The sequence below is a fragment of the Leucopleurus acutus genome (genome assembly GCF_964270905.1).
Source record: "Leucopleurus acutus genome assembly, chromosome: 14".
NCBI lineage: Eukaryota > Metazoa > Chordata > Mammalia > Artiodactyla > Delphinidae > Leucopleurus > Leucopleurus acutus.
In genome coordinates, this window is record NC_139156.1 from 34913897 (window position 1) to 34929487 (window position 15591).

A 15591-nucleotide genomic window follows, 5' to 3' on the forward strand; every position below is an offset into this window, starting at 1 on the left:
GTACTGGGCATATACCCTGAGAAAACCATAATTCAAAAAGACACATGCACTCCAATGTTCACTGCAGCACTATTTACAATAGCCAGGTCATGGAAGCAACCTAAATGCCCACTGACAGACGAATGGATAAAGAAGATGTGGTACATATATACAATGGAATATTACTCAGCCATTAAAAGAAACAAAATTGGGTCATTTGTAGAGACGTGGATGGACCAAGAGACTGTCATACAGAGTGAAGTAAGTCCGAAAGAGAAAAACAAATATCGTACATTAACGCATATATGTGGAATCTAGAAAAATGGTACAGATGAACTGGTTTGCAAGGCAGAAATAGAGACACAGATGTAGAGAACAAATGTATGGACACCAAGGGGGTAAAGTGGGGCAGGGGTGGTGGTGGTGGTGGTGGTGGGATGAATTGGGAGATTGGGGTTGACATATATACACTAATATGTATAAAACAGATAACTAATAAGAACCTGCTGTATAAAAAATAAATAAAATAAAATCTAAAAAAAATAAAAATAAAAGAAGAAAGAAATAATCAAAGGCAAAGGCTGATAAAATGAGACAATATAAATACTAACTTGCAAGAGTGTAGAATAGGTCTAGCAATCCTTTGGAGTGTCAACAGAAAATACGTGCAAGAATAATTTATGCCATGTGCAACTTATGGACACAGCAATTTACCAGGAACAAGGTCCTTAAACATTCTGAGGTTTGTTTTTTGTCCAGGTGTGAGGGACATCTAAACCTTTGCAGATTTGTTTTGTTTCATTACAGGGCAAGGGGCACTTAAAATTATGCAAGTAGTATATGTTCCCTGTGATAAAACAATATAGAGTTGTATAATGAAATCAAGCATATTAATAATATCCACCCAATCCTACTTTCCTGAGGAAACCATTAACAGACTGGTGGGCATCCTTCCATACTTCTTTATTCTGCTCGAAGAAGTATAAAAGGTTTCCGCACACTTAAAAAAATTGGAGTCATATTCTACCTATTACTGTGTAACTTGCATTTTTCATTTTACAATGTATTATAAGTATTTCTCCTAGAAAATTTATATACCTGTCATCTCTTAATAAAAGCATGGTATTTACAATATGGATTACCATAATTTAGTCAACCAATTCATTTAGATTGCTTCAAATACCACTATTATAAACAATGTACATTCTTTCCATAGGTCTTTCAACATACATTATTTCCTTAGAATAAATTCCTAGAAATGTAACACTGGATCAGCGAGTATATGAACATTTTAAAAATTGAATGTATGTCAAATAATTTGCTCTCCAGAAAAGTTGTATCAATTTCCAAGCCCTCTACTCATAAAAGTGCCCATTTTCACACTCCCTAGACAACCCCACAGATACACATGTCTTCATTCTCTGCCACTGAGTAGGGAAATGTTAACTACTTGTTTTAATCTGTACTTCCTTTAATACTAGTGAGACTGAGCATCCTTTCACGTGTATTAATTATTCATATTTCCTTTTTTGATGGGTCTGTTCATACACTTTGTCTTTTTTTCCTAATGAAATGTTCATTTTACTGATTTATTAATGATCTCTATGATTCAAGGATTTGTTTTCACTGACTATGACATCTTACTTTAACTTTGTTTATGACCTTCTAAAATTCCTATAGAACTTTTAAATTTTCTTATGCCTTCAAACTTTTCAATTTTTTTGTTTTATGGCTGTTCACATTGCTATCATTCCAAGAATTTTACTATAAAAACAATTTCCTGTGTTTTCTTCTAGTACTTTTGTAGTTTTTAAAAATCTAAAGTTACCATTTTCAAAAAGTTGGCTAGTTGGCCTAATTCCATCCTTTGAATAATTTAATATCATTTATATACACTATGTTTTACTGATCCATCTCCATGTATTTGGCTACCTTGGTGGTAGCCCTACCATTGGTACAGCTTTATAATATATAGTAATACGAAGGAATGGGTTCCCTCATTACTTTTCCTTGCATTCTCTCATTTATTCTTATAAATCAAATAGAGCATCATTTTCTTAAGTTTCCCCCCAAAAAACTGTTGAAAATTCATTAAATGTTAGAGAGTAAATCTGAGATCTCTATGATATTTAAGTTTTTCCGTTCAAACCACCTTTTAGTCTTTTGATAAAGTTTCATAGTTTTTCTTCGTATAGGTTTTGCTCACTTTCTCCTTGGTTTATTTCTAAATGTTTCGTATATTTTCCATCAACTCTTCTGATTGATTACTGCTCAAATAAAGGAAATCTACTGAAGTTTTGTATGTTTATATTGTGTCAGGCTCCCTAACCAAACTTTCTTATTCATGAGCTTTGTATGTGATTCTCTTACTCTAGGTAACAATTACCTAAAAATAATGATTTTGCTCCTTTCTGTAAATATTTATAGCTTATTTTTTATTGTATTAACTAACTAGATCTAGTAGAACAACACTGAATAATTAAAATCTACTTTTTAATAGTTCAATAATATACTTGCGCCAAGATACACATACTACATATACTTTTAATAATTGTAACTACATTAATTTTTAAAATTAAAAATTTTTTACCATTCTTGATGTTAGGGAAAACAAGATGTGTAGGTGAACTTCTGTTTTCAGCGGCTTCTTTCTTCTGGTTAACAGTTGAAATAAAACTGCTGGAAGTAGAAATCTGGCCTTTGGATCCCCTGTCCAAACCCTAAAAACAGAAAAGTTAACATTGCAGCATAATTCCTAGTCACTCTATCTAAATTATTTTACTGCAAAAATCATAAACATTTAAAATAGAGATTTTAATCTGATGATAGATGCACAATAGATAGATAGATAAAACCTGTATATATTATTGACTTACCTTTTCCAGGACCAAATTGTTTTAAGTATAAAAGGAAAACAGTCATGCCATCTAACTGCTTACAGGTTGATAAAGTTTGGAAATGGGGATAATAACAGTACCTTCCTCACAGGGTTACTGTGAGGTTTAACTGAGATAATGCATGTAAAACAATGAGCAGAGTTCCTTGCCCACAGTACACGTTTCATTCATGTTATCTGCTATTTTAACTTGGTATTTAGGTAACACTGTTTTTGTGACCTCCACAAATATTTTTTCAGTAGTTAACATGCATATGATACTTCGCAGGTTGATTGATTAAAGGTTTTCTAGTCTTGATGCAACTTCAAAAGCTCAGGTCAAAAGATAAATCTTTTAGAGTTCATTTATTTCTCTAAACACGAGATTGGACTTTGGGTGTAAGGGGACTTAAGAAAAATATGGCTAGGCATTCTTTGCTTTCAGAGTAGAGAGTTTTTCATTTCCTCCTTCCTCATTTACCAGACTGATTTCCACTTAGCTTTTTAGAATCAACTCAGATGCCATGTTGCAAAAACATTTACACTCACCAAATATTCACTTTCCCACATCGCCCACTCTCTTACAGCTAAATGCAGCCATCTGATTAATTCTAACAGGCCAGAAGCAGAAGTGATGTCTGCCATTTTGGGACCAGAAAGTACTGATGCATTTAAGGCTGGTGGGACAATCTCCAGTTCCTCTCTCTTTTCTTCCACTGTAATAATCCCAGAGGCTACAAGCTGAGATGCTAGAGCATTCGTTGGCTTGGGTCCCCGAATCACTATGTGAGGCAGAGCCACTGCTGACCAACATTAGATTACACCATCAGCAATAAATGCACCTTTACAATTTTCAAACACTGACTTGGGACTACCTTGTAAATGCAGCCTAACCCATTCTATCATAACTTCTCTGCAAAGTTTTTTCTGGTGGTCACCATTTCCACAAAAATCAATCACTCTTATTTATACTTGTGATTTACTTAAATTATTCCACTGAAATTATAATTGGTGTCATACTGGTCCTTCATGCTGGACTAGAAATTCCTTATTCATCACAGAGCTTGACGTCCAGGGAATCCTGTGCATAGATCCTATACTTCAGAGTAAATTTATTGTTTTTTCTTTTTAAGAGATTAGTATAGAAAAATAACCCATAAAAAATTCAGATGCTATACACATAGAATTTAAAAGTTTCTGGACTTGAGATTTCTAGAAATTAGTTATTTAACTCCTTTATTTCATAGATGAGGAAAATGGAATTGAGACTCACCTAAAGTCATTCAGCTAACAAAACAACAGAGATGTGAGGGGCACTAAATGAGAACTTGAGGAATGCTTCCATAAGGAAGGTACATATGCGATTTTGTGTGTGTGACATCTTTGGCTGCTCAAAGAATTTGGGTTTGTTTGTTTGTTTGTTTGCTTTATTTGTTTTTGCTTGCTTTTTGGCTAGATTTAGGCTCAGTGAAGTCTGAATCAACATTTCTGTGTTAGGATTAGGCTACATGATCCAGCCTAAAAAAAGTTAAACATATTGCCCAACTGAAATAAAGTCATCTTCTAACAGATGTAGGATATGAATCTGAAGTTTCAGAATCACAGACAACGTCATCTAGGGTCTTGTACAGAACATATGACACGCTGAGTGTTTCACAAATGGTTACTCCTATGATAATAACTCACTAAAACAAGTCATGTATTGAGTACTAGGTATATGCCTACTATTATATTAGGTGCTTTAATACAACATTCCTATGAGTTGCATATTTACACTTCATTTTACAAATGAGGAAACTGAAGTACCATGCCGAAGTTCACAGAGCTGGGAAGTGGGAATTCAAACTCTAGTCTGAATAACCTTAATGTCTGTATTCTTAAACCACTATAGCTCAGAGTTTCTCACTACAGTAGCTATCACTTATTAAGGATTTATCATGCGATAGAAAGTATGTTACATATATCAGCCTGTTTTCACAACTCTTGTGGTTGATGTTATCTTCTCTACTTTTATAGATATATGCTGAATGAAATATAATAGCTTCAGGAGCAACTCACCTAACCAGAGGAAATTAACATAAGCAGAAAAACTAACTGTACTTTAGGAAAATCTTTGATATTCTAGCAATCTGGGAAAGACTCAATATTTTATTTTATTTTTCTCCCCCTTCCTCTACTCCTTCTTAATAAAAGGAGATCCCAAAGAACATTGCTTGGTTCACTTGTGGAATCTTCAAATAATTAAAAAAAAAACCCACAAGTAACTGATTCAATCAATAAAGCCATTTAACAACTATCAGTTCTAATCTCTAACAGATTTATAATGTAGATTCCCAAGGAGGACAGAGAAAATTGGAGAAAGAGATTAATAAAATAGTGATATGCAATTCTTTTCTATAGAAGTCTTTGTAAATTACATAATTTGCATAATCTTGGTAAATTAAAACAATATGCTCAAGTTCACAGACCTAGCTAATTAGAAAAATAAAATTAAAATAGCCTATACATTTGAAAAAGTATATTATTCCTTGTTATAACTGCCTCCTTCAGTGGAAGCCGTGGAGTCCTAACCAATGCACGCCAGGGAAGTCCCTAAACCAATCTTTGATAAAAGAATAATTGCTGGCTCTGTTCCATCATGAAACACTTTTTAAAGTCATAATATCTCACTATATTAGAGTATCTGAAGTAAAATTTTTTTAACTGTTTACAAAATTCATTATTTTGTAATGTTTACAAATTTACAAAATTCATTATTCACAACATATTTTAAACTACTAGCTTTGCAACCAGCTGGAAATGCTAGCATTTTAAATCATATCAAGTAAAAATTAATGTTGCATTCTAGCTATTAGATAAGTGAGACTGGCAGAAGTTTTATTTACTATAGAGACAACACACACAAATGCACAGGTAGATGGATTCTCCATAGAGCTCTTTGGTTTAGTTGGCTGTGCAAAGCTGTCATAGGGGATCCAGTCACCAGGATATGTTAAATTATGTTCAGTGTCTTCTATTTGAGAAGAGATGTACATAATGTTATTTCAGAAAATGTTCCATACAATCAATGACTGGGTATTCTAAAATGTCCAACAACACTTGGCTAGTTGGAAAATTCACTTATGTAGAATATCTGTCATCAGTAATACCAAATAAAAAGCATTAATGGTAATAATACAAAGGAAATTCTACATACACTAGCATAGTGGTTCTCAAACTTTCTAGTTTCAGGACCTCTCTGCATTCTTAAAAATTACTGTATGTATGTACAATTCCTTTTAAAATAGAATAAACCCATTTATGGACAATTAACTATTTTCCCAAACAAAAATCAGTGAGAAGAGTGGCATGGTTTACATTTTGCAAATCTATTTTTATATGTTTCTGCATTCAGTTCGTTGCAATATCATGTGTCACACAGAAAACTACACCGTACACTCGAGAGAATGAGAGAGAACAAGGCAACACAAATAACATCCCAGTATTGTTACAAAGGTAGTTTTGACCTCATGGACATCTAAAAGGATGTTGAGGAACACATGTTGAGGACTGCTGCAGTAGGAATAAACAGTAATTAGAACGAAGAATGAATCTAAGAAATCTTGGGAGAACAAGAAGACAACATTTAAATCTGCACTAATATAACCATTTGCTACTGAGCACTTGAAATGTGCTAGTAAGTGTAAAATACACAGTGTTCAAAGGCTTAGTATGAAGAAGAGATAAAATATCTCATTAAACGTCTATATTGATTAAATGTTGAAATGGTAAATTTCTTGATATACTATATTAAATAAAATACATTATTAAAATTTATTTTATGTCTTTATTTTTATTCTTTTTAATGTGGCTATTAGAAAACTTTAAATTATGTATGTGGTTCACATTCTATTTCTATTGGACAGAGCTGATATAGATGAAAGAATACTTTCCTAAACTAGATCCAATCCAACATACAATCTTAGGAATTAGGACAGAATTATTATTCTGATTTCATCATTTCCCTGCATCATTCTGGAAGAAAAGATTTGCTGGACAGGTAGCAAATTTAAATACGTATAAAATATAGACAAAGAATCAAAGATATCTGAAGTAATAAAAACTGAGTTTCTTGCTTTGGTCATTTCAGATATGTGTATAGGGACAATGGCAATCTATACACTTTGGTCACACCTCAATGAAATTTATTTTTCAAACCCAAAGATGAATAGTTCAACAATACATTAAGTGCTCTTAATATAAAGCAGGGATCCTTCAGTCTCAATGAGTCCAGGGAATACCTATGGTGCATAGAAAAACTACTTTACAAAAGACTTGAGTGGCTTCCTGAGATACTGAGCAAATGTTACTATGTCAAAAGATTGGTGAACAAATGTATTTATATGTTTTAAGTTAAAATAAAAAGCACTGAATATACTTTGCTTTACCAACTTTTAAAATAAACTGACCTAAACTACCAGTTAGGGCCACACCAGATGAGAGGCCTTAACCGTATTTAGAGTCTACAAAGGAGACTATTTTAGGCCCTGTTCCTCGGTAAAGGTATTTTGTTCTTCTTTTTTGTATGTTTTTTCACAGTTCCTTATTAGGATACTAGGTTATAAAATCAGTGCTCTATAACCTTCTACTAAGATGTGAAAAGTTGGCTACTTTCAAGGTGTGAAGAATCTCCCTCCCCAACTAAATAGCACCAGCCCATGTGAAATTGCTTTCTTTAAGTGATATAAACCACATCTTTCAAAGGAGACTAGGAAGGATGTGGATTCTGAAACAAAACTTTAACACTCAAAAAAAAAAAATCACAATGCCATTGACCTTATAGATAACTGAAAACTAACTCTACTTAATACAAAGGAAATGTTAGTCCTGATGCTCAGAAATTTCAGTGTTTGCTTATCAGAAAGGCAAACTGGCTTGGGTGATTTTATTCACTTATTTCACAAGATGGGAAAAAAAGAAATTGCATCAACAGATTACCCTTATAGGATAAAATACTACTTTTAAAATGTGTGATATGAGGTAGTCACAATTCTCAACCAATTTACTGTTCTTTAATAAAAATGTGTGGATCAAAACCAAGTTAATTTGAAACACAGCTTTCTTTAATGACTAGGTTCAAACTTCACAATGACTTTTCAATTAAGGTGAATTAGTAAAATTTTAATAGTTTCTATTTTTAAAAGGCACAGACATATATTATAATTATTCCCTGCAAAATGTTTTTTGACTGCTTACTAAACTGTTACCAAGTTATAAATATCAACTTAAGAACAACTAGTTATTCATATAAGGCTTAGCAGTCTAACATTTTTATAGTACAAGAAGGGATCCTTATCACAGGAGGAAAAGTAGAAAAATCCAAACTTTCCAGAGCTTTCTCAGCTCCACCCCCTTCTTCATTCATCTTCTGTTGACCTTTCGCTACTCTCTCTTCCTCAATTCAAGTAAATATAAGCAAGTTAATTTCCGTACACTATGCCAGACTAAGCTGCTACGCTGGAACAGTGAGCAGTACCCCTTTCTGAAGCCATTACTTTTCCCTTTCAGAAAAATTCATATGTACCATACCCCAGCCCTGAAGAGTTCAGAGAGTGCATGACATCCCTTAATTCAGAGAGGGCCCGTGTGTGTGTGTGTGTGTGTGTGTGTGTGTGTGTGTGTGTGTGTGTGTGGTGGTGCAGGTAGGTTGATAAAGGTGGTATCTGTAGAGCTTGAGGCTTGATATAGAAGGTTGTAAAGCAGTTCCCTAGTGGCTTAGTGGTTAGGATTCGGGGCTTTCACTGCTGTGGCCCGGGTCTGACCCCTAGTCAGGGAACCAAGATCCCGCAAGATGCGTGCTAGTCGCAGCCAAAAAAAAAAAAAACCAAGAAAGCTTGTAAAGGAAAGTACTGAAGCCACAGGACAGGATGGGAAAGGGCTGGCTGGCTTATGTGAATGCTTACTTTGTCAAGGCTCTTTCTTAAATACTTTATGTGTATTAACTAAGTTAGTCTTCTTATCTACCCTGTGAGGTAAGTTCTATTACTATTTTCCCCATTTTATAGAAAGGGAGCTACAAATAGCAAGGCAGTATCATACTGGACACTTCTAGAGGTTCTCTGGTTCATAAGTTATGGTTTTTTTAAATAAATAAATAAATTTATTTATTTATTTTTGGCTGTGTTGGGTCTTCATTGCTGTGCGCGGGCTTCTCATTACAGTGGCTTCTTTTGTTGAGGAGCACGGGCTCTAGGCGCGTGGGCTTCAGTAGTTGTGGCTCGCGGGCTCACTAGTTGTGGCTCGCAGGCTCTAGAGCGCAGGCTCAGTAGTTGTGGTGCACGGGCTTAGTGGCTCCACAGCATGTGGGATCTTCCCAGACCAGGGCTCAAACCTGTGTCCCCTGCATTGGCAGGCAGATTCTTTTTTTTAAATTTATTTATTTATTTATTTATTTTTGGCTGTGTTGGGTCTTCGTTTCTGTGCGAGGGCTTTTTCTAGTTGCGGCGAGCGGGGGCCACTCTTCATCGCGGCACGCAGGCCTCTCACTGTCGCGGCCTCTCTTGTTGCGGAACACAAGCTCCAGATGCGCAGGCTCAGTAGTTGTGGCGCACGGGCCTAGATGCTCCACGGCATGTGGGATTTTCCCAGACTAGGGCTCAAACCCGTGTCTCCTGCATTGGCAGGCATATTCTCAACCACTGCACCACCAGGGAAGCCCCTGGTTTGTAACTTATAACGACCATTTTTCTTCAACTGTAAATATAGTCAAATTATTCATGTCCTAACATCCTGAGTTAATTTTGAATGGGAGGATAAGTAGCAACTACAATATGGCTTTGCAATTAAAAAAAAAGTTGGCAGACGACTTTACAACCCACTCAAAATTAGACACACCTTGGTTATATATTTATGTAGTGACAACCTTCCCTTTTTGTGTCTTATGAATCTCTGATCACTCTTCTTTAATGAGATTGCTTTATTTTACATAGAATTTAATGATACATTCATACCATAATTAAAACTGATATTATCAGATATTCTAGAATACATATTTCTCTCCCGTAACAGTTCTATCTCTAGGAACAAAGTTTTGAACAAATTTGTCCCTGGGCCACATCCTTTCTTCTAAACTAGGAAATACTGCTATAGGTACGGGTTCTTTGAACCCCATGGTTTCTGACCACAGATACAGAGTACATGGAATAAGGCAAAGAGCATGGCATTTTTTTGAGCCAGAAAAGTCTCAATTGAAACCGAGCTCTGCCCCTTACTGGCCATTTTACCCTCTGGCAAGGTATACTACACATAACCTGACTCTCAGATTCCTGTCTGTTAAGTGGGAACAGTATCTTCCTCATGGTCACAGCAGTTAGGTGATTGGCTTTGGTTGCACTAACTGACTAGATGAAAGATACATGGAAAATGCCTGGCACGGAGTAGGTACTGAAGTAAATGGTGGCAATCACTTGTATTATTTATATGTATTACACATATGCATAAATGATGCATTTTTGTAATATCTGTGGTTTATTAAATTGCTTAAGACACTTTTACCACCATAGCCTTCATTCTTTCCCATCTCATCTCGTTTGAAAAGGGTACAAAATTTTCCAAAAATAAGTTTTTTCCAAACACCTAGATGGGCAAGTTTTATCGAAGTTCACACATACACGTTTATTTGGAATGCTGTTGGCTGGATTGCCTTTTTACGTAAATGTTTTTCTCTGAGAGAACTCATCTGCAAACTTTAGAATCCTTTTTCTTTATTAATCTTCCTTCTCTTTCATCCCTGTTATCTAGGTTCCACTAGATTCCACTTCGTGTGGATTCTTCCATCCCTTATACCTTATCACATGGCCACAACTCTAGCGGATGCCCCATGATCTCCAGCATGAACTGCAGAGCTCCTTCCTTGCCCTCTTTCTCCTTCCTCCTCCAGTCTAACTACCTCTAATTACTACCACTAATTTCATTATGTTGTTCTTCTATTTAAGAAACTCCAATGGTTTCCTGCTAAGAACAGGAAAAAAAAAGTCCCAACTTCCCCACCTGCTGATTTGGTCCAGCCCCCATGCAATCTCACTTACCTCCCACAAGTTGCCAGCATGCTCCCATTGGGCTTACTTTATTACTCCCTAATTCTTCCCTTTAAGCCTCGTTCACATTGTTTTCCCCACTGGATTACTTTTCCCACTTGCTTTTGCCCATCCAAATCCTATCATCCTTCAATGGCCAGCCAGCCTAAATAATTACCTTTACTTTAAGCCCTTTCTTTACAGTTCTGCACCCACTGATATCCTTTCTCTGATCTCCTATAGAGCAAATTGTTTCTATGGCACATGGTGGCTTTTACACATTGCTTTGCTTTGCTGTGTTTTCATGTGTCAGCCCTGCCTACCCTGAGGCAGGAATCTTTTTTTTTTTTAAACTTTGTGTTTTCTGTAGCATCTAGCCCAAAGCTCAACATAATAGATGTTCAATAATTGGTAGTTACATTTTGGCCCAGAGGTTCCATCAAGCCCCTTTAAACACTCCTGACACAACATGTACAAACTTCTCACTCTTGTTACCGACTTCCTAGCAAATCCTCTCCACATACCTTAAGCTTTGCTCTCACCTTCCCCCTGCTTGACAAGTCTCCTGACCTTCATTGTGGGCAAACTTCCCTTTACCATCCTAAAATGATTTCCTCCGTTTCCTTTCACCTCTCTGACCTAAGTCAAGTCTAGCTCTTTCTTGAACCCTATGCCATGGAGAAGCTCCCTTTCTCTTCTCACCTGACTTAAATGATGAAGTAGACAAACTCATCCTCACTCATCACTATTATCTGCTCCTCCTTTCACCCTTTTCTTCTTCCCCATTCACCAATTTTTTCTAACTTCTGTATTACAGCAGCAACTACTTTATAATATTCTTCTCCACTCTAATCTGTCAACTTCAGTAAATATTCACATCGTTAGCCCTTCATATTCCTTATTCCCCTTAGCTCTGTAGGCCTACATCACCTCTCCACAGCAGCAAGGCCAGCCCCGAACAGTGAGAGGCCTCTGGGGGCTCTATCTTGGACCTGTGAGCATCTCTAACTAGAACCACCTTTACTGCCATTTCTCTCAATTCCCCACTAAATCTGATTTCTGCTGTGCCTCATTCACTTAATCCATACCTTTCACTACTCCATTTCAAATGCTGCTCCATTAACTAAGCAGGCTCGGGGCAGTGTACTTAAAATACAGACTCCAAGGAGCTTTTAATTCACTACACAGAGCGTCAATTTTCAATCTTAGCTACACCTGAGAATTTAAAAACAGAAGATGCCTGAGCCCCACTCCCAGAAATTGATTTAACTGGCCTGCATTCGGGCCTGGGCAATGATGGCCAGGTTTGAGACCACCGTGTTAGGCACTTGCTGGCTAGAATGCACTTCCTGCACACTTAGGCAGTCTTAGGATCAATCATGTTAGGCCTGTTCTTTCCTGCACCCTCAATCCCACCCCTGCACCTTTTTAAAAAATTTTGGGATACAATCCCAACTCTTTAAGCTTAATTGGGGTCATCATAACCTGACCTTCTACTTATTTCGGGGAACCGTCACTCTAAACTATTTCCAAACTCTCACAGAAATGTGATACAATGATTATTGGAAAAAGCTAGTACTGTAGGGCTACAGTAATTGAGTCATAAACTCAAACTACACAGAAAGAGCTGTTAACCTGGGGCAAAAAGGAAGAATCACTAAAATGGTTCAGAGATAAGTTATTGATGGCAATCAGGTTCCTAAGCAAACCTCCAGAAGCTCTATTTGATCCACATGGAGGCTGGAAAACAACCAAGCAGGCCACAAGCTGTCTTTCCCTGCCCCCCACACCAAGGCATTCTCCACCTACAGATGAATTCGGACATTGTGCCAGCTCCCTGCTTTTCTCGCCCTCTGGAGGACCAAGCACAGATTTTCTTGACTAAGGCTTTACATTGCTATAGCTCAGAATTCCAGCTCTAGAAATCTCTGACAAATACATACCACATATCATCATCGATAAGTTGCTCATCTCTCCCTTGCTCTCCTAACTCTTGCTGCAAAACCTAAGTCCTTTTCTCTCCTGATGTGACTCAGAACATCAGTGCTAATGATAAACCTCTGTCATTTCTAAGAAGCTTAAATTCTGAATGTCACTTAAAAAAACAAAAAAACAATGCTACCAACCCTGCTTGTAAGGCACCAGAAACTGCCTTCAGAAATCTCAAGTGTTGCTATTCATTCGTATCCTCTTCTGATTTAACCGGTCTTTTCAAGGTTTTATTCAAGATCTTAAAAAACTTCTTGCACTCCATTCTTCTGTTTGTCTAGTAGTACAAGTCCATATTCCTTTATTACACTTCCAAAATCCTCTAAGCTCTTCAAACTGAAAGAGCTTATTTGGTGATAAAACATGTACCTGATCTGAACTCTCCGACAATCCAACCTGAGCTGAACTGACAGGAAGCTACTTATAGACCTTACCTCATTTGGTGTGAACAACACATACATTTCACTGCAGAGCTGTTAATATGCTTGATTATGGGGAAATGGCCAGGACCCCACTGTGGATATTATACATAATTTATGTACTGAATTACCTTTCTAAAATCCGAAGAACTCTGAATTTCAAAGCCCCAAGGTTTCAGATAACAGTCTGTAGACCTGTATCCACACTGTATCAATTTCTCCAAGTTTTTATTTCAAGCCTTCAGTTTTTCAATTACACAGAAATAAATAAGTTTGGGGGAGCGTGCTTACTTGAGGACCTAAATTCATTCACATAACTGTTCCTATAAGCATGTATGCATTCACTGTTTTAAACTGACTTAGAAATGAACTGTTGAAACACTGCCTATTTGCCAGTTAAGAACTTCCCAGATAAGCTCGGAAAGCCCAGGAAACCAACAGCAAGAACTGGGTCTACAAGCAGTTGGGTGACAAATTCCTTCAAAGCATTTCCCAAGGTAATTTCTACCCGCAACTCCAACTTATCAATCAACTGTACTAATTTTGTAAAGTGTCATTTTATCACTGTCTACACTCTGCTGTGCTCATTTAACGTAAAGAGCTTGTTCTAACAATTTCCAGTTCACAGTCCTTAGACATTTTCGAAAAACCTACCAAATCAAAACATTATTCCTATAATACTTTAAATTAGAGTGAGCTATTTTAGTAAGTTCTTAGTCATTTAAGAGGGAGGTTTTAAGAAATGAATTGCAAGCAGGAATAAACAAAATGTACCATGGTCTCTAAACTTTTACCATTTTGTCATGCACGGCTGCATGACAAGTCATGCGCTTTAAATGTACTAAAGTTTCAAGAAGTATTTAAATATGATGTCAAATAAAAATCTCAAAAATCAGAGGTTAATTTTGTGTGTGTGCTCCAAAGTAAACAGTCAAAACCACCAGTAGAAACGGGGAAGAGGGGCTGTCCCATTACATCATCTGGCAATATGTAGTTTGAAGCCTGAGAGCGCTCTCCAAATAATCCTTAAAAAAAATCCATCTGGGAAATCATCCCCGTGAAGCTTAGATCACTTGAGTTTAAATAAAAGGTTAAAAAAGCTTCCCCACCTTACGTCACACGCCTGTAACATATGAAAAATAAAAACACCATCGAGGCTGACAGTAATGGAAAGGTCACAATTAGGTGGAAACTCGCCGCAGACTGTTCAATCTGAAGGGGGAACGGAAAGAAAAGCGAGGAAAAGGGGGAAATATTCGCTCTCCCAAGACAGGCAGATAGCTCAGCGGAAAACCCACTCCCGCCTGCCTGATACCTTATCCTTATCCAACAGATGATGCCGACTCCAAGATGCTGGTCATTTCCTTAGAGAAAGTGGGAACCCCCCAAGCCAGAAAATAACCGAAAACAGCCAGCGTATCCGGCCACCCCGACATTTCCCGAGGGTGGAAGGTGCAGATCGCGAAGTGATCACGGCTGCCCACGAGGCACAACTCTTTGATTTCGGCCCGAGAAAGGAGAGCCTGAGCGCTTCTCCCCGGGCGGGTCCGCGGCTCCCCGGAGGATACGCGGGTCCCCGGGCACCCCTCTCCCCCCGTCCCGACCTGCCGTCGGGGCGCCCCGCGGCCCCCGCCCGGCACCTACCGCAGTCGCACCGGCGCCAGCTGACACGATGGGCGGCAGCTTCTCGCGCTCCGGTTCCTTCCCTTTCTTCTCCTCGGGCGCAGTCGCCGCCACAGCCGGCGGCGCGGCGGGCGAGGGCACCCGATCCACCTCACTCATGTCAAGCTGAGCAGCGGGAGCGCTAGGCGGCGGCGGCAGCGGCGGCCGGGCTGCTGCTGGGGCTGGCGCTGCTGCCGCCGCGGCCGCGAGAGGGCTCTGCGCCGTCGCGTCCAACCTCAGCCGCCGCTCCGCCCCCGCCCGCGCCCGCGCCCGCGCCCGCGCACCCGCCGCGCACCCGCACCGCGCGCGCGCCCGGATGCCCCGCCCCCGCCCCCGCTCGCTCCACCCGCCAGCCGCTCCCGCCTGCTGCTCTCCTCAATCGCCCCCGCCTCGCCCCCGCCCCGCCCCCTGCTGGGCTCGCGGGTCGCGCGTCCTGGACGCTGGCCGCGGCCGCCCTTACTAACCCCTGAGGCCAGGAGACGAGGCGCCGCCGCCGCCGCGCCGCCATGTTGTTTGCGAACTGTCGCCCCGGATGGCAAGGAGGGGGTTCGGACTAGAAGCTCGGGACTGGGGGGGACAAGGCGAGGCCTGCAAAGGGTCGCGCAGGGATAGA

The 15591-nt window shown here is 38.9% G+C and overlaps 1 protein-coding gene across 2 annotated transcripts in view; it reads right to left on the minus strand.

Moving 5' to 3' along the window:
* The window catches only part of HECTD2 (HECT domain E3 ubiquitin protein ligase 2), a 77448-nt gene extending 62321 nt beyond the window's left edge, over positions 1-15127 (minus strand). For both annotated transcript variants that reach the window (XM_082854397.1, XM_082854398.1), the window contains exons 1-2: positions 14961-15127; positions 2570-2699 (exon numbers count right to left, since the gene is read on the minus strand). In XM_082854397.1, the coding sequence (XP_082710523.1) occupies positions 2570-2699; positions 14961-15098 (268 nt within the window). In that variant the 5' untranslated portion in view covers positions 15099-15127. The remainder of the gene's footprint in view (positions 1-2569; positions 2700-14960) is intronic.
* Positions 15128-15591: the final 464 nt, after the last annotated feature.